The 17740-nt window shown below is 35.4% G+C and overlaps 3 protein-coding genes across 6 annotated transcripts; all 3 read left to right on the top strand.

The window, feature by feature from the left end:
• The first annotated feature begins 5859 nt into the window (after positions 1-5859).
• LOC105131409 (non-specific lipid-transfer protein-like protein At2g13820) lies at positions 5860-7052 on the top strand. Its single transcript, XM_011034364.1, has 4 exons — positions 5860-6259; positions 6349-6375; positions 6525-6584; positions 6723-7052. The coding sequence occupies exons 1-4, from the start codon at positions 5932-5934 to the stop codon at positions 6929-6931; spliced, it is 624 nt and encodes a 207-aa protein (XP_011032666.1). The 5' UTR covers positions 5860-5931; the 3' UTR covers positions 6932-7052.
• A 3588-nt stretch (positions 7053-10640) lies between these two features.
• PAP85 (cupin family protein) lies at positions 10641-12872 on the top strand. The gene is made up of 6 exons (XM_011034486.1): positions 10641-11268; positions 11392-11567; positions 11710-11790; positions 11880-12161; positions 12280-12595; positions 12715-12872. The coding sequence occupies exons 1-6, from the start codon at positions 10641-10643 to the stop codon at positions 12870-12872; spliced, it is 1641 nt and encodes a 546-aa protein (XP_011032788.1).
• A 757-nt stretch (positions 12873-13629) lies between these two features.
• On the top strand, positions 13630-17243 carry LOC105131408 (Pentatricopeptide repeat (PPR) superfamily protein). 4 transcript variants are annotated; one of them, XM_011034360.1, is made up of 4 exons: positions 13630-13759; positions 13851-13907; positions 14239-14307; positions 14393-17243. In XM_011034360.1, exon 4 carries the CDS (start codon positions 14470-14472, stop codon positions 16831-16833), a length of 2364 nt encoding a protein of 787 aa, XP_011032662.1. In that variant the 5' UTR covers positions 13630-13759; positions 13851-13907; positions 14239-14307; positions 14393-14469; the 3' UTR covers positions 16834-17243. The 4 variants fall into 4 exon arrangements, with proteins under 4 accessions (XP_011032662.1, XP_011032665.1, XP_011032661.1 ...); XM_011034363.1 differs by lacking the exon at positions 13851-13907 and having other exon boundaries at positions 14239-14302; XM_011034359.1 differs by lacking the exon at positions 13851-13907.
• Positions 17244-17740: the final 497 nt, after the last annotated feature.

Genomic DNA, 17740 nt, shown 5'->3' with positions numbered 1-17740 from the left:
AAAGAAGGGACTGGATTTATATAGGAAAGCTCATGGAAAAGAGACGAGGTTTTTGGTATATTTAGATGACCAACTTTAACTATATCAAAGGGTTGTTATATAACTGAACAGCCAGCCCTCGGCATAACGATGACGACAAGTTTTCATTTGTCCTTAGCATATATATTTTAATGTTCTGTTCTGCTATATTATGTCTACCAAAGAACTATCATTAATTAACAATCCACAAGCATATCCTGGCCTTACAGCTATCTCTATGCATGATTGGATTTCCTATCTTTTCCCTCAGAGCAAAACAAGGTTTCAATGTGCACAGGCATTGCTATTTCTCTCAATCCCACTTTCCTCCTAGTAATTGCTATGCTCATGAAAGAGAAGGTAAAGATTTAGGGAAAAATGATTTAAGATTTTCTTTTTTTTAGGAATAAATTGAGAGTTTCTAAGAAAAGGGAGCAATTATAACGGGGAAGGGGCAAAGTTTTTTAGCCGAGGGGAATCGTCCCTGGTCACCACTTCAATAGTTTTCTGATGAGCTTCTTCTTAAAGTCATTACAATGAATGACCTTTTTTAACATAACCATGCATATTGTCAGGGAAGTACTAAGACCATCAAGTTGGACTTTCCTTTGGACTCCTTATAAAAAAAATATCTTATTATAGATAAATGGTGATTCTTAAGAGACTCCTTATATAACAAAATAATTTTATATGTAAACTTGTTATATAGAAAATAACTTATAATTTATAAAAGGCTTTTTTCTGCCGAGTGCATGGAAATAAAATATAATGCAAAGTTAATGAATTGATTAACTCTCTCGGTATTTTAGTTTTGGTTTGAATATATTAACATAGTATCAAAGCTTCTTCCAAATCCTTGCTTGTCTAAGTCCTGATTTTTCCTTTATCTTTTATTGTTGTTGCCTTGCTCATCTTGAACCCATTCTTTTCATATTACTCCCGGTAAAAATTGTGTAGGCGAGAGAGAAGGAGTGGTTGTTGGATTCTTATTTCCAACTTTGTGTTATTCATGTTTCAAATTAGCTTCTGTGTTGCACTTTTGACAGTTTCAAATCTTGCTTCTCTATTGTTATTCTTGACAGTTCTTGGTTTTAAAATCTATAATTCTTTCTTGCTTCTCTAGTGTTATTCTTGGCAGGCTCAGATCTTCCTTCTTTGGTAGTGTTCTCGGTAGTTTCGAAATCATTCTTTTTTGTTTCAGATATTACATTTCTAGTGGAATTCTTGATTGTTTTAGATCTTGGTTTTCTGCTGCTATTCTCAGTAGTTTCAAGTCAGTCTCTTTGCTGCTATTCTCGGCAGCTCTTAGCTTTAGAATTTGGTCTGTATCCCTTTTCCATTGCATTGATTCCTTGTAAATTTTAGTTTTAAAATCTATTTCTTTTCAACTTTATCATGTATTCCGATAAGCTAGATTTGTTCCATATCTGTTTTAATGAAAAAGGTATTCTGCTAGGAGTTTTAATTTTAATTATTCTTTGAAGGGAAAGAATTGTAGGGGCATATTAATGGGAGTAATCCCGCACCTACAGATACCGATACATGTTTAGATGGAAAATCATGGATGCTTAGTTATGACCTGGATCTTTAGCTCAATAGAACCTCATCCTGTTCTCAAATTGAGATCTTATAAAATTGTTGTTGTTATATGGAATTATCTAAATAAAATTTATAATCAGAATAACACAACTCATTATTTTCAATTAGAGTATGAGATAATTAACACTATGTAGGGAAGTCTCTTTATTGATGAATACATTTCTGGTTTTTAAAATCTTTAGGCTAATTATTTAGATATTGTTTATGCTAATGTTCTTATTGTAACTCTCTTTGTTATTTAAGCAGTGTATAACACAAGCAATAAAAATCAACTCCTGATGAAGCTTCGTACTGATTTTGAAACTATATACTTTAATTTGATGAATCATCATCCTGTACCATCTTGGATGCCTGTTTAAGCAAACTTCTTTATGATCATATTGCTCGAGATTGCCCCAAACAATTCTACAACTATTATAAAAAACATGGTCATATCATCTCTGCTTGTCCTATCAACCTTAAATGAAACAAGGAACTATTTATCATACCTTAATTGATACCTTTGGTTCTGCTGCATTGCCTATTACCTTACTTGTTGTTCCTATTCCTATTTCTATAGGCTTCGCAAACCTGAATGCTTTCATTTCTGAAATGGTATAACAAATGATTATTTCTGCTTTTGAATTCTCAAGTAATCATAAACTTCTTTATAAGCCATAATATATGGACCACGGTGCTTTTAACCATATGACCAATACTATTTTCCTCTTTCCAATGTCAGAAATTATAATAGAAAGCTAAAATTAGTGCCGCTAATGAAATTTCTTTGCCTATCAGTGTTGTTGGTGATCTTTATCCTTTTTTAACTGATTTTCTATCTCTTGACCTCTCCATAAATGTTATTTTTGTTGTTTAATTGGTTGATAATAATTGTGATGTTTATTTCTCTCATTCTAGTTATGCTGTACAAGATCAAATGTCAGGAAAGATGATCGTGAAGGGGCCTAAAATGGAAAAACTCTTTACTTTTCATGTTTTTCATTCCACTAGTATTTCTAGTTTTTCTTTACTTTCCTTTGTATGCAAATTTATTGGTTCTAAAAATAAGAGATGGCATAAACATCTAAGCCATCCAAACTTTGATGTACTTTGCACTTTGATTATTATGGATTATTGGGAAACAAAATATGTTTTTATCTTGATCTTTCTTTAGATTGTATATCATGTAAACTTGGTAAAAGTAAAGTTTTATCTTTTCCTTATCATGTATCTTGTGCCTCCAAATGGTTTGATATTATTTATAATGATGTATGGGGATTGCACATGTTGTTTCTCATGCATTACAAATACTTTATTACTTTCATTGCTGACTTTAGTTGTTTTACGTGGGTTTACTTCCTCTAAACTAAAGATGAAGTTTTTTTTTAGTTTTTAAGCGATTTCTTGCACTTCTTGAACTCAATTTTCCACAAGCATCAAGGTCTTGCACTCTAATTCTAATGATAAATACATGTTTAATGAGTTTTAAGGCTTTCTTCAAAGCAAAAAAATCATCTCTCAATGTTCTTGTTCTTCAACAACACAACAAAATGGTGTAGATGTAGTAAAAACTCTTATACTTGAATCATCTCTTCCCTCTTGTTTTTTGTGTGAAGTATTTTCTACTTCAATTCATTTGATTAATTGTTTACCTTTTCCTACATTAAATAATATTTTCTTTTTTCTTTAAGTTATTTGGTCATTCTCCTTTATATTCTGATATTCATATATTTGGTTATGTTTGTTTTATGTATTTCCCTGTTAGTTGTGTTTGTTTTATACATCTCTCTACTCGTGAACGATATAAACTTATTGCTAAATTTGTTAAGAGTGTTTTTCTTGGTTATGTTATCCCTCAAAGGATTATGTATGTTATGATCCTTATATTTGTCATATACAGGTTTTTAAGAATGTGATTTTCTTTGAAAACCAATATTTATTTCCATTTTATATTGAATTGCCATTTGTATCTTTACATTTTTTGCCTAATTTTTCTGATTCCACAACAATGGTGGAAAGGTTCAGGCCTAGCTTTATGTATGAAAGAAGTTATTGACATGAGTTTGATTCCACTTTCCTTGTATCTCCTTTCGATCTTTACCCGGTGTGTGATTCTACTCTTATTTCCACCATTCTTTGTCAGTCTACTCATCTTTCTCGACCCCTTGATTGGTATGAATTTTTTATTCATGTCTCTCTTACCACTATTTTCATTCTTTTTTTTTTTTTTACAAATGGTTCATAAAACATACATGTTGGCAAAATACAATGCAAACAGAACTTCAAGCACATGAGAAGAATCATACTTGGGATATTGTTCCTTGTCCTCCTACAATCAAATCTATTGGGAGTAAATAGATCTTCTTTGTAAAACTATGTTCTGATGGGTCTTTAGAATGTTACAAAGTTCGTCTCGTAGCTCTCGGTAACAAACAAAAATATGGGGTTGACTATGAGGAAATATTTTTTTATGTTGCAAAATGACCACTATTTAAACCATTTTAGCTATAACACTTCATAGTTATGGCAATTGTATCAAATGAATATGAAAAATGCTTTTCTTTATGGTGATCTCTAGGAAGATATTCAAATAAAGCTCTTATCTAGTATGACTACCTTTTCTCCTCGTAATATTTATAAGCTAAGACATTTTTTGTTTGAGCTTAAATAGGCTTCCCGGGCTTGGTTTGAGAAGTTTCACAATACAATTCTTTCTTTCAGTTTTTCACCAAGCCAGTATGAACTTTTTCTTTTTTTCCACATATTTGCTTCAGGTATAGTCCTTCTCTTGATATATGTGGATGATATTATCATTATTGACATTGGTTATGGTTTTAACAATAATTACATGCAACTTTCCATATCAAAGATCTTGGCCAACTCATATACTTTTTAGAATTAGAAGTTCATCATCAACATAATGATATTTTCATGAATCAACATCATTATATTAAAGATCTTATCACCTTTGCTGGTTTGGAGGACACTTCTTTTGTTGATATTCCTATGCAAATAAATGTCAAATACAGAAAAAATAAAGATACTTTTTAGATGATCTTACTCTCTATAGAAGTTTGGGTGAAAGTCTTATATACTTGACCACTATTCGACCTGATATATCCTATGTTGTCCATAAGGTCAACCAGTTTATGTCTTCTTCTCAACATCTCTATCTTGCTGCAATTCGATGCATCATCTATTATCTTCGAGGCTTACCTAATTATGAGTTATTCTTTCCTATTGACTCCTTGTTTTAACTTGTTGCTTATAATGATGGTGATTAGGCTAGGTATCTGGATACACATTAATATACTATAGGCTAGCATATGTTTTTAGGTGATGCCTTAATTTGTTGGAAATGTAAATAATAGGATCGTGTTTCTAAATCCTCCACTGAGATCAAATATCGTGCCATGTTTATTGCTTATTCTGAAATTATATTATTGTGAGGTTTTCTAGAAGAGTTTGGATTTTCTCAAGTCATCTCTACCTCACTGCATCTTAATAATATTAGTGCTATTCAAATGGCCATCAATCCTATTTTCTATGAACGCACCAAATATATTAAGGTTGATTGTCATTCTATTCGCAACACCTTGAAAAATCAGATGACATCTCTTTCTTGTATATCTTTCGATCTCCAAATAGTTAATGTTTTCATTAAAACTATGACTTAATAGCGGCATCAATTTCTTGTTTGTAAATTGTTGTTGGTTGACTTACCAATATCAATTTAAGAGGGGATGTTACCATATATAATCTAAAAATATGTGAAACTTAGGAATTTTAATATTAACTATTAAATATTATTTTATCAAAGATAAATGCTGATTTTTAGGAAATGAAGGAGATTACTTGTACCGTAAAATAACTTTCTATATAGACTCGTTATATGGAAAATAACCTGCAATGTATGAGAGACTTTTTTTCTGCCAAGTGCAGGGAAGCATAACACAATTTCTAGTCTTGGCTTGAATATATTGACGGTTAAAACAGAAACAAATGATGCAATCTACCTACGATAGACGTTGGTTTGACTCGTATGAAAATAACAAATTTTAAACTATGACCGGCATGCCTAACATACCTAACTTGAACTCCTGTTCCTTGAGGCCTAAAGACTCAAGGGAATAAATAAAAGGATTGCTTCAACCATGGGAAATTAGTTATAGTTGTTGAACTCCAGAACCCATTTCAAATCTACCTGTTCTTTCCCTCCAATTCTTTTGTCCCTGCCAATCTATAAATGGTTTTCTTCATCTCCGTCCAAGCAACCCAGTTCTTCTCTGTACTCTTTTCTAATCAAAAACATTTGAAGCTCATTCGTAACTGCTCATGGAAGGGCTCAACGTTTTTAATTTGATCGCAACATTATCAACTCTGCTGGTAATTTCAGTGAATGGGCAAATTAGCACACCATGCACATCCTCGATGATAAGTAGCTTCACCCCGTGCATAAATTTTATAACTGGAAGCAGCAACAATGGCTCATCACCAACTGGTAGTTGTTGCAGTTCATTTAAGTCCCTCATGAGCAATGGTATGGACTGTGCTTGTCTATTAATAACAGCCAGCGTGCCTATTCAACTACCGATTAACCGTACTTTAGCAATCACTCTCCCCCGAGCATGTAAAATGAGTGGGGTGCCAGTGCTGTGTAAAGGTAGGACTTAAATTATACATGCTAAGAATCTTTCTAGCTCTGTCAATGTGTGTTAAATTCTCTAATGGTGATTGCATTGTGTTTTGCAGCATCTGGGACCCCTCTACCAGCACCAGGTAACTGAAAGTCCTCTGCAATTCTTAATTACGCTGGAAAAAAGAAGATGATATTTGAAAACTAAAACATAATCTATATTTATTATTGTGAACCTAATACAAATATTCCTATCTTGGTTTAAGAATTTGTTTCACTGTAACATTGGCAGGTCCCGTCTTACTAGGGCCACCTCTTCCACCCACAGCCGCTTCTCCTTTAAGCCCCCGAGGTAAACCCCGCTCTTACATTTTGAAAAAATGTACCTATCAGCGAAGAATAGCTTGAAAGCTCCTGTACCAGTAAGAGTACAGTACTTATGTCGAGTGTGATATACCTGACCTACTAATTACCAAGTTACTTTTTGCAGCTTCCAAAGCAGTAGCACTTGCTCCAGCACCAGAATCTGAAACTACTCTGCCATTAACACCAGCATTCCCACCAGAGCCAGTAGAAGCCCCCCCAACAACTGCAGGGATCCGACCAGTACTATCCCCCTCAGCATCCATGCCATCCTATGTTTCGCCACCATCTTCCTTGCTAATATTTCTAGCAATCATGGTTTTCAAATTCTATTAAGCTACAACCTCTCCTCCCTGTTTGTTTCCGTTTATGTTGGTGTGCAAACTTATTGAATAGAGCTCCATGTCATGTTGTCAGAAAAAATAAAGAAATACTTCACATTTTCTCATTGCTTTAATTGATGTTATGAACTTCCATTGGATAAACCTTTTCAGAATTCTATGTCGTACAGCATTGAAAATTTGAAGCGCAGAAAAACTCTTAAACACATAAACTGACGTGGCTGCCTAAATCTGAAAATTTTGGAGGAAAACCAGAATTAGGAGATAAATGCCCGTACCGAACTCGAACTTTAGGCTATGGCATCACTGTCTGATCGAGTCAGCCAGGCATATTCCCTTGCACTGTCTCTGTCAACAATATTGATTACGATATTTGGAGAAGCCGCTACCATTTCTACCAAATCGATAGATTCTTGAACTGTGGTAGTACACATCAATCTCGTGAAGAGTGACAGTATAGTCAAAGGCAGGTAAGAGATTGTCCTGTCCTCTGGCCTTACCTGCCAGGAGGAGATAGAATTATAATCAGAGACAAGAAACCAGCCATATCAAATGTCTGAAAATGCGTACAGGATCATTCCAACAACAAACACAATTCTGAATTTCGTACTTCCTATTTTTCCAAACCTGTCCTAGGCAGTTTAACTCACCGCATGCAAGTTGCAATAACGCATTGCGCCTGACAACTTGGATAAACCTAGTAATTAACGAAGGAAATATAGAAATAATTTATTATTAAAAACAAAAAATAAAAGAGATGCAATAATAGAAGTGAAACAGGATAGAGACCCGTCGTCCGCTCTCGCCACTAGCTTCACCCCATGCAGAGGACGGTGATCATGTCCTTGTCCTCGTTAAAATTCTGTGAACGGATGACGTCTCAGTCACTACCAGAGCGAATCTATCTCCTACCATTCCTAACAAGCATTTCATTGTTTTTGCTTCATCTCTCTGTCTTTTCTTTTCTTTTAATTTTCCCAGGCACTGAAAGTGAAAAACTAGAGGGGGTGAAGCGGCGACTTTTCTTGCGCGTTAGACAAGAAAGAATCCATGGCGGGAGAGCAGGCAAGTAAGCAGTGCTGTCGACAGTTCCATTTCAAACCCCGGATCACAGCAGATATTTATTTAATAAACGAGTCAAATTATATCTTATGAATTGGAAATTAAGATTTTGTGATTGTCCATCCTAATACAGATCTTAACATGTTCGGATCATATTAATTTGGATATCTACTAAATTTATCATTCGTTTTGTTTAAATAAAATGTGTTGATTGTATTTAAACCATGCTTAGTTTCGTCTATTGCATACATAAGAAAATATATAATATTAGTACGTCTATTTTTAAAAAAAAATCAAGATATCTCATCATTGATAAGACAGAATCAAATAATCTATATAAAATATTTATATTAAAAATCAAAATTAATTTAAATTAGACAAGAAGTATGACAAAGTTAAAGAAAAAAAATACCTACTCTAGGCACTAACTTATTAATATGGGGAAAAAAGTATTAATGTTTTACAAATAACATAATTCCAATTGAATCAAAACTTCATACTTAAATTAGAAACCAGAATAATACTAGCAACAACTTATTAATTTTTTTCTTTATATTTATAGGATTTTTCAATAAATTAATTAATTTGAGACTTGAAAAGGGATTCAAAAAAGCCCTGCCGTGTAATTGTTTAAAATAATAGTCATCCAGGTAGAGGGAAAAAGACGGAACAAAAGTATAGAATGCTATTTAGTTCATGTTTCTTTGCTGAAAAATGTTTTTGTTTTTCTAGAAAGTATTTTCTTGACTTTTTTTATGTTTAGTTGCATCATTGAAAATTTTATTTTTTGATCAAAGAAAAACATAAATTTTAGACTGAAAAAAGTAATTTTTTAATTTAAAAGATTGAAAAACACTTTTCATGAAAATCTTAAAAATATATTTGATTGATCTGGATTAACCTGTTAAATTTACTACTCGGGTAATGGAATTGTGACAACCTTATAAAAAAAATTAAAAAAATTATGAAATTCAATTTTTAATCAATCAAATGCTAAAGGATAAGATTTTAAAAAATCAATTAAAAAAACAAAAAATAAACCAAGTTAACTTGAATTAACCTACCAAACCCACAACTTGGGTTATGAGTTCAAAATAATCTCATAAAAAAAATTAAAATAAATAATGATACTTAATTTCCAATAAACTTAATGTTAAGGATGAAATTAAAAAAAATTAATTAAAAAAACTCTTGTCAATCTAAATTAATTCGTCAAACTAAGTAATTCACCAAACTCGGGATTTAGATTATAAAACTAAGATAACCAATAACCTCTAAAAAATAAATTAAATAAAATATGTATTCTAATTACTTATAAGCACAATATTTAATGATAAAATTAATATATATATATATAAAGCAAGCTAAATATATTTTATTAGAAATAATATTAACTTTGATCATATTATTATTGGACCAGATTGAGGTAAATTTATTTATGATCAATTCAATAAATATGTTGATATACTCGGTTCAAAACATCGTAGAGTTATGAAAGTTTTATTCCAAATCTATTTAATTACATTAAATTAATCCAGTGACAGTCCTACAAACAAGCAAGCAACAAGTAAAATTTCTGTATTGGTCCGATTATAAAAGCCCATTTTAGCTTTTTATTTAGAAATGTATTGGCCCATGCAAAACGCCCTTTTTAATTATTGGTTAAGAACCCAGTTGATATAAAGCACACCCTCGTCTTCCTGTTTTGAAAGTCGAGAAGGATGGTACTCAAAATATTAACGCCATTTGATGAAAATTAATATTTTTTTATGTTTTAAAATTGTTTGATTTATTAATGTTAATTTTTAAAAAATAAAAAATAAAAAATATTATTTTAATATATTTTAAAATTAAAAAATAACTACTTAAAACACACTTTTTTTTAGGGGGTATGAGTAGCTAAAATTAGTGATGTTTACAAGGAAGTTTGACCAAGTTGTTTTGCACTTACCATTCGATGTTTTTTACAAATCCCAAAATGCCGCAAGGGAATATCTTCTACATGTTTTTGCCAGGAAAAAGGGGTTTAAACGCTATAAAACTAGACTTTGTGAGCCAATAAACACCTCAATCGTCCATTCCTCTCCTTCACATATCATCCATCAAGTCAAGAGAGGAGACACAGAGAAAAATTAACAAAGACAATATGGCCAACAAACTTGCAGCAGTTTTTCTCTTATGCATTGTTGTTGCTGCAGCAATGCATCTGTCCTAGGCTAGCCCAGTGGATGATCAATAAACATGTTTCAATGACTGCGAGGACAAGTGCAAAAGTGAGGTTAATGGTTACTCCTCCTGCGAAATGAAGTGCGACACTGACTGTTGGCGAAGCAGGCACTTGGGAGGTTACATGAATATCTTATGCAAAAAACAAAAAAAAAAGCTAAAGCGCAGACCCCACACAGCTGCCTTGCTTTCTCGCAGCAAGACTTGAAAAATTGTTCTTGTCAGCAATTGCTATACGCGGCGATTGATACTGTGCATGATAGACACGTTACTTTGACACTCGTCTTCATGCATGCTTTTCACTTCCCGTTCTTGTCACTTCATTGCTCCTTCTATCCCCAGCTATATAACATGCAATCCGCGATCTCCATTCCCTGCAGCTTTGATAGCACAATTTTCTGTCTGTAGTGACAAATATGGCTGTGAAAGTGAGGCTTTCTTCAGCAGTTTTAGTCTTCGCTCTTTTGGCTTTGTGCGTTGGAATAGCTAAAGCCAACAAAGACCTGGAACTCAAGGTTTGCGAGCGCCAATGCAAAGAGCAACTGGGGTATGATGGGAGAGAGGTTGAGAAGTGCCTGAGAGACTGTACTGAGGAGCACTTCAGAAGGAAGGAAGAGCCAGAGCGTAAAACAAGTGGGACAGAAGAAGAAGGTGATGGTGAATGGAGGAGCTTCACGGTTGATCCTGCAAAAAAGAAGCTGGGGCAGTGCCTAGAGGAATGCCAGAGGCAGGCAGGAGGAGAACAGAAATCGTTGTGTAGCCTAAGGTGCCAGGAGAAGTATGAGAGAGGACCGGGAAGAGAAGAAGTGGGGAACATGGAAGAAGAGGAGGAAGAGGGGAATCCCTATGTATTTGAGGATAGGCATTTGAAAACTGAAGTTGAGACTGAACACGGAAGAGTTCGTGTCCTTCAAAAATTCACGAAGAAATCAAAGCTTCTCAGAGGACTAGAGAATATCCGGGTGGCAATAATTGAAGCTAATCCTCAAGCATTTATAGCTCCAACCCACTTGGATGCTGGGTTTGTTCTGTTTGTTGCTAAGGGTATGCCTGTGGTTTCTCATATAGCTACAATCTATCTGCAATTCTCTACTTGTTAACACATTTTATCACAATGGATATTTTTACTAACCAATAATGTTTCATTACTGATTTTATACATTGTAGGACGAGGGGCTATAACTCTGATCCATGAAGAGGATAAACAGACCTATAGCCTTGAACGTGGAGATGTTTTCAGGGTTCCTGCAGGAACTACTTTTTATATGGTTAATAAAGATGAAAACGAGAAACTTCGTGTTGCCAAGATCCTTTGGCCGGTTAATCTTCCTGACAATTTCAATGTAATTAAGTGCGATATCAAATTTTATCGATTAAGATTTCCAATAACAAAAGACTCACTGATGGTTGCTAAAAAGATTGAATCCAGAATCTATTGTTTTCAATGTTCCTATGGCTTATAGATTACGATGGTTTATGATGCAGGCATTCCATGGAGCGGGTGGTGAAGATGCAGAGTCCTTTTTCAAGGCATTCAGCTGGGAGTTGCTTGAGGCTGCTCTTAAGGTGAGTGCATATTAGACCTATAGTTGACTTTTCTCCATTATAATTATGTTTAAGTCTTTCTCTGTCATGCCTGTTTATCAATTGATCAGACTGATAGAGGAAGGTTGGAGAGAATCTTCAAACAACAGCAAGGAGGAATTGTCAAAGCTTCCAAGGAACAGATCCAGGCCTTGGGCCAAGGTGAGGAAGGTGGTCATGGCGGTGGTGGCCTGTGGCCTTTCCCAACAGGTGGGTCAAGCGGCCCATTCAATATTTTCGACAAGGGTCCTGTCAAAAGAAACAACTATGGCCAACTCTTTGAAGCCAGACCTAAAGATAGCGAGCAGCTCAGGGACCTTGACCTTATAGTCTCTTCGGCCAACATCACTCGAGTATATTTATCCCCTCTTATTCCTAATCAGATTTGCCTCTAATGTGTATTTCTTTTGATATAAAAATGTTATAAATCCATTTAATCCGAATCCTCCCTCCATTTCTTTTTGTATACAGGGATCTATGGCCGGACCCTACTACAACTCAAAGGCAACCATGATATCCATTGTTATGGAAGGTGAGGGATACTTCGAGATGGCATGTCCTCGCGACTCATCTTCTGGTTCAAGCATGGGATACATTGAAAGCGAGGGCTCAAGGAGAGGAAAGGGTGGTCAAACTTACCAGAGGACAAGCTCGCGTTTGAGCCGCAGCAGTGTCTTCATTGTCCCTGCCGGTCATCCCGTGGCCACCATGGCTTCCGAAAATAGCAACCTGGAGGTACTTTCCTTTGAGGTCTATGCAAAAGGAAACGTAAGATACCCTCTTGCAGGTAATTGAATGCTACGCACCCCCTCAATTGAAAAAAAAAAAAAAAGATGTAAAATGTATGTACGTTGCATGTGTTCTCTCTGCATGTAAGCTTATCCAAGCATGCCTTTGTGTTACAAGGGAAATGGAACGTTATCGGCGAGATGGACAGGGAAGCGAAAGAGTTGGCCTATGGTGTGCCAGCAAAAGAAGTGGACCAAATTTTCGGAAAACAACAAGAAGAGTTCTTCTTCCCTGGGCCAAGAAGGCAGCGCAGAGAAGGCCGTGCTTATGCATGAGATGGTGATCGGAGGGGGGAGGTTTCAGGCGCTTTGGCCTTCTGTTTTTGAAAGAGTTTTGTCATGTACATGTTGACATGTAAATAAATAATGCTAGTGCTCTGCTGACAAGTGGACTCCCCGCTGTTAAATAAAGTGCTCCCCTCCGTTTAATGAAGTGCTAGTTGGTTTGACCTCTACTTTTGGTAGTGTTGCAAAGTAATTTTTATTTTATAATATATTAAAATAATATTTTAAAAAAAATCAAAATTTTAATCATATGAAAAATTTCTGAATGGTGCTTGCATAAAAATTAACTTCATTAATTGATTGGTATATGCTGTTTGAGAAAAAAGAGAGAAGGAATTGCCCAATTTTCTGGATCATATATATATATGGCGGCTACAAACACATCTTAAGAAAATTCCTTTCCAGATTATTCTGTGTATTTAGATTTTGGGGAGGAAATTTAAAGAGAAACATTAATTTGTATAAGAATAGTATGAGAAAATTAAATTTTAAAAAATAAATTATTCTCTTAATTTCCTCTCCTATTCTTCTTCTCCTTTTATCTTCAACTTTATCTCTTTTAACTTCAATTTTCTTAGTTTTTGTTTGTGAAAACTAAATTATAATACCCAGTAAAATAAAATGCTATTCAATGGGTTTGGACTTCTAATTAAAAAGGCCCAGGAATCCTTTAGGGCCTAAGACTGAAAGTGAACAAGCCCAAGTTCAGTGCTTTGAATTCTTTTTCAACCGCTGCTAGATTGTTTCTGTTCTCTTGTTTTACAAAGCAGCAACGAGCCAGCAAAGCCAAACTAACAATGAAAGATTGATCTTCACGCTTTCAGAGACGTTCAGCTCTCCCTTTGCCAACCTTCAGGGACAGCAAGATGATAATTTCCGTGAGTATTTTCAAACCCTCACTAAGTTCCTCCCTTTCCCGTTTCCACTGATCTGGTTAAAACGTTGTATGGCTTCGGCATCCACGTATAGCTGTTGCCCCTCCCATTTGTTCGATGAAATGCCTCACTGAGATATGAAACTGTTCTTGTAAGGTTTCTTAATAGTTTTCATGTTTTCTCCCCTCCATTTTGTTTGTTTAGAAACCGAAGAAAATGAAATGGAACTTGAATCTTTTTTTCCTTTTGTTCTTGCTCGCATGAGAATGATGTCTCCTCCGCCTGTCAACGAGACATACACTATAGGATTTTGTCTTAGTAGTGCTGTTGATTGCTAAATGTTAGAAAAAGACGCTTGAAATTTTCAAAGTAGAATCAGTATCTTAAATTGAAAAATTATTGTCTTTTTGCTTGCTTGTTTTGAATGAATTCATAAGAAAAAGATCCACTTGTTTTTATTTTTTAATGTTGATTTGTTTTAGGTATGTTGACCTCATCTTTGCTTGGCATGGTCCTGCTTGTTACCTGCATGAATGGTTGACAAAGGTTAGGTATGTTCGTATATATTTGAACTTTTTTATGTAAATCATAACATTGAACTCTGTTTTGTTAATTAAAAAATAATATATATTGCAGGTTTCAGTCCATTTCAACGCATGATTTCTAGTTGAGATTATTTTTTTATTGTAAAGAAAAGCATATATAGAAAAGGAATGCTATCTACCAGGAAATTGAAGCATCAAGTTGTTGCATTGTCCCCTAGAGTTTTATTTTCCTTGCTTTCTGATAGTGGACATGAGACTGCTCGGGTTTCCAGATGCCGAATGCTAGTTTCTTGGAGCAGCAGGCCCGTCAATGAGTTTCTTGAGTCCTCTTGGACCAACCTAAATGGTCCTGCTGTTGTTTTAGGAATCCAGGGTGGGTTCAATCATCAAAGCTATTCCTTTTCGAGTCTGCCTGGAACAATTTTGGTCCAGGCTCGAGACCCAGCTAAATTATGTATGGAAATAGAGAATGCAATAGATGAGCATAGATTTAATGATGCATGGAAGTTATTTGAACAGCATTTGCATATGGATGGGTTTCCTCGAAAGTCCATTGTGAATAAGCTTCTAACAAGTTATTCTGCAAGCCTTGGTGTTCCATGGCTTGAGAAGGCATATGGCTTGGTAGAACAGGCTATTGAGGAAAGCAAGCAGCATCTGCTGGAGAAAGAGCCTTTGATCTATCTCTCTTTTGTTCTTGCTAAATGTGGTTTGCCAGTTCCAGCATCAACGGTCCTGAGAAAGTTGATACAAATGGAACAATATCCTCCGGTGGCTGCTTGGTCTGCAATCTTGGCTCATATGTCACTAACAGCTCCTGGTGCTTACATAGCTGCTGAGCTCATCCTCGAGATAGGTTACTTGTTTCAAGATGGTAGGGTGGACCCACGTAAAAAGATTAATGCACCTTTGATTGCCATGAAGCCTAATACTATTGCTATGAACATTGCTTTGACCGGATGTCTCTTGTTTGGAACAACTAGAAAAGCAGAGCAGCTTCTTGACATGATGCCTCGAATTGGCATCAGAGCCGACACAAATTTATTGATCATAATGGCACATATATATGAGAGGAATGGGAGAAGAGAAGAACTTAGAAAACTTCAGAGACATATAGATGAATCCCAAAGTTTAACCGATACGCAGTTTCGGCAGTTCTATAATTGTTTACTAACATGCCACTTGAAATTTGGGGATCTTGATGCTGCTTCCAACATGGTTTTGATAATGCTTCGGAAAGCAAGGGAAGCACGGAATTCATTTGCTACGGCTGCACTGTTGTTCCCAATTGATAAGAAGTCTTCTCCAGGCCCAGTTTCTCAGGAAAGTTTGAGCCGCAAAGAATCAGGTGGTTTAGGGAACAATAGATCAAACAAAGATCTTACGATTTCTTATGAAGAGTTCTATAGAGACCGGAATTTCTTGAAACTTGACACTGAGGCAAAGGAAGTTCTCAGTACTCTGTTAGTTGAGTTGCAGATGCAAGTTGAATTGATTACAACTGAACGTGGTATTCTCCAGCCAACTGAAAAAATTTATGTGAAGCTGGTTAAAGCTTTCCTGGAATCGGGCAAGACCAAGGAGTTGGCTGCATTTCTCATCAAGGCAGAGAAAGAAGATTCTCCAGCTTCCAATGACGATTCAGCTTTGGTTCATGTCATCAATTCATGCATTTCACTTGAGTGGCTAGATCAGGCACATGACCTGCTAGATGAGATGCGTTTGGCTGGGATCAGAACGAGTTCTTCTGTCTATGCTTCACTCTTGAAAGCATATTGTAAAGCAAACCGAACAGGGGAGGTCACTGCACTTCTACGAGATGCCCGTAGAGCAGGGATCCAGCTAGACTCGAGTAGTTATAATGCATTGATTGAGTTTCGGGTGATCCAAAAAGATACTAAGGAAGCCCTCCATATTTTTAAGGAGATGAAAGAGTCTAAGATACCTAGAACTGGCCATCAGGAATTTGAGATGTTGGTTAAGGGATGTGCAGAGGGTGGTGAAGCAGGGTTGATGGCAAAGCTTTTGCGGGAAATCAAAGAAGAGCAGGCTGCAGATTCTGGAGTTCATGATTGGAATAATGTGATCCACTTTTTCTGCAAGAAGAGACTTATGCAAGATGCCGAAAAGGCTTTGAAGAAGATGAGGAGTCTGGGCCATGCCCCAAATGCTCAAACTTTTCATTCTATGGTGACTGGATACGCTGCCATTGGGGGAAAATATATAGAGGTAACAGAGCTCTGGGGCGAAATGAAATCTATTGCTTCAGCAACCTCAATGAAGTTTGACCAGGAACTACTTGATTCAGTACTTTATACATTTGTGAGAGGTGGATTTTTTTCTCGAGCAAATGAAGTCGTGGATATGATGGAGAAAGGGAAAATGTTCATTGACAAATACAAGTATCGAACCCTCTACTTGAAGTACCATAAAACACTGTACAAGGGGAAAACTCCTAAAATCCAGACAGAAAGTCAAGTAAAAAAGAGGGAAGCTGCACTGACCCTTAAGAAATGGCTGGGTCTGAACTGAGGGGATTTTTGTTGTGTTTCAACAACTCTAAAGATGGGACGGGACTGTAAATATTCAGAAAAGGAAACTTTGGTACTGTCAGGGTGAATCCTTGCGTTTTGTATCTTGAAAATGTAACGGACTTTCTTCACTTGTTTCTTCAGTCAACGAGAAAACGAACTTCCTTCATCAGTATGTCAATGGTTTTCGCCGGAAGAAGGCGTCATCGACAATAAATTGTTCAAAATCTGTTATGCACTTACAGAGATCAGGCCATGTTGGAGGCTACAGCATTCGTTTGTGCAAGGTAATTTACAATTTTATAGGAGTTCATTTAATTATAGCTCGAGCTCGAATTATGAATTTAGGAGATTTGTAAAATTGAAATAACATAACAAAGAATTAAGAGTTTAAAGGACAGCTTGCCATAAGTTTCATGAAAGGCTCCTCCTCCCTTTGGTCGTTACACGTTAGATTGATCCCAAAACCAATCTGTTCTTGACCCATAAAGTTGGTAGGTAGAAGTAGAGGCATTTCTCATATCGAGATATGCAAGATGAGAATGGAAATCAAATTCGAAGTTATTACGCTTGACTTATAATTCATTTAAAGTTTGGGTGTGAGTTAATCCGACTAAATTAAAATAGTATTATTTTCATAAAAAAAAGAAGTTAAAACAATGCTTTTTAAAAATGAATAAAAATAAAAAATCAATATAAGATTTAATTTGATAAATTTAAAGTTAAAACAATGCTTTTTAATTAATTGGATAAGTTTGATGTTGGATTTAGTAGCACTGCTTTGCTTATTTTTAACAACTCTTACCTTCCGTCCCAATTTTCCATCCAAACTTAATAGAAGTGATCAGGATTCTTCCATGTTCCAATCCCCATATCTAATCTTACAGGTGAAAAAAAAGTCACCTCCG

The sequence above is a fragment of the Populus euphratica genome, unplaced genomic scaffold (assembly GCF_000495115.2).
Source record: "Populus euphratica unplaced genomic scaffold, PopEup_1.0 scaffold23.1, whole genome shotgun sequence".
NCBI classification, from domain to species: Eukaryota; Viridiplantae; Streptophyta; class Magnoliopsida; order Malpighiales; family Salicaceae; genus Populus; species Populus euphratica.
The sequence above is the reverse complement of the archived record's forward strand: the minus strand, read 5'-3'. Positions and strand labels throughout refer to the sequence as shown.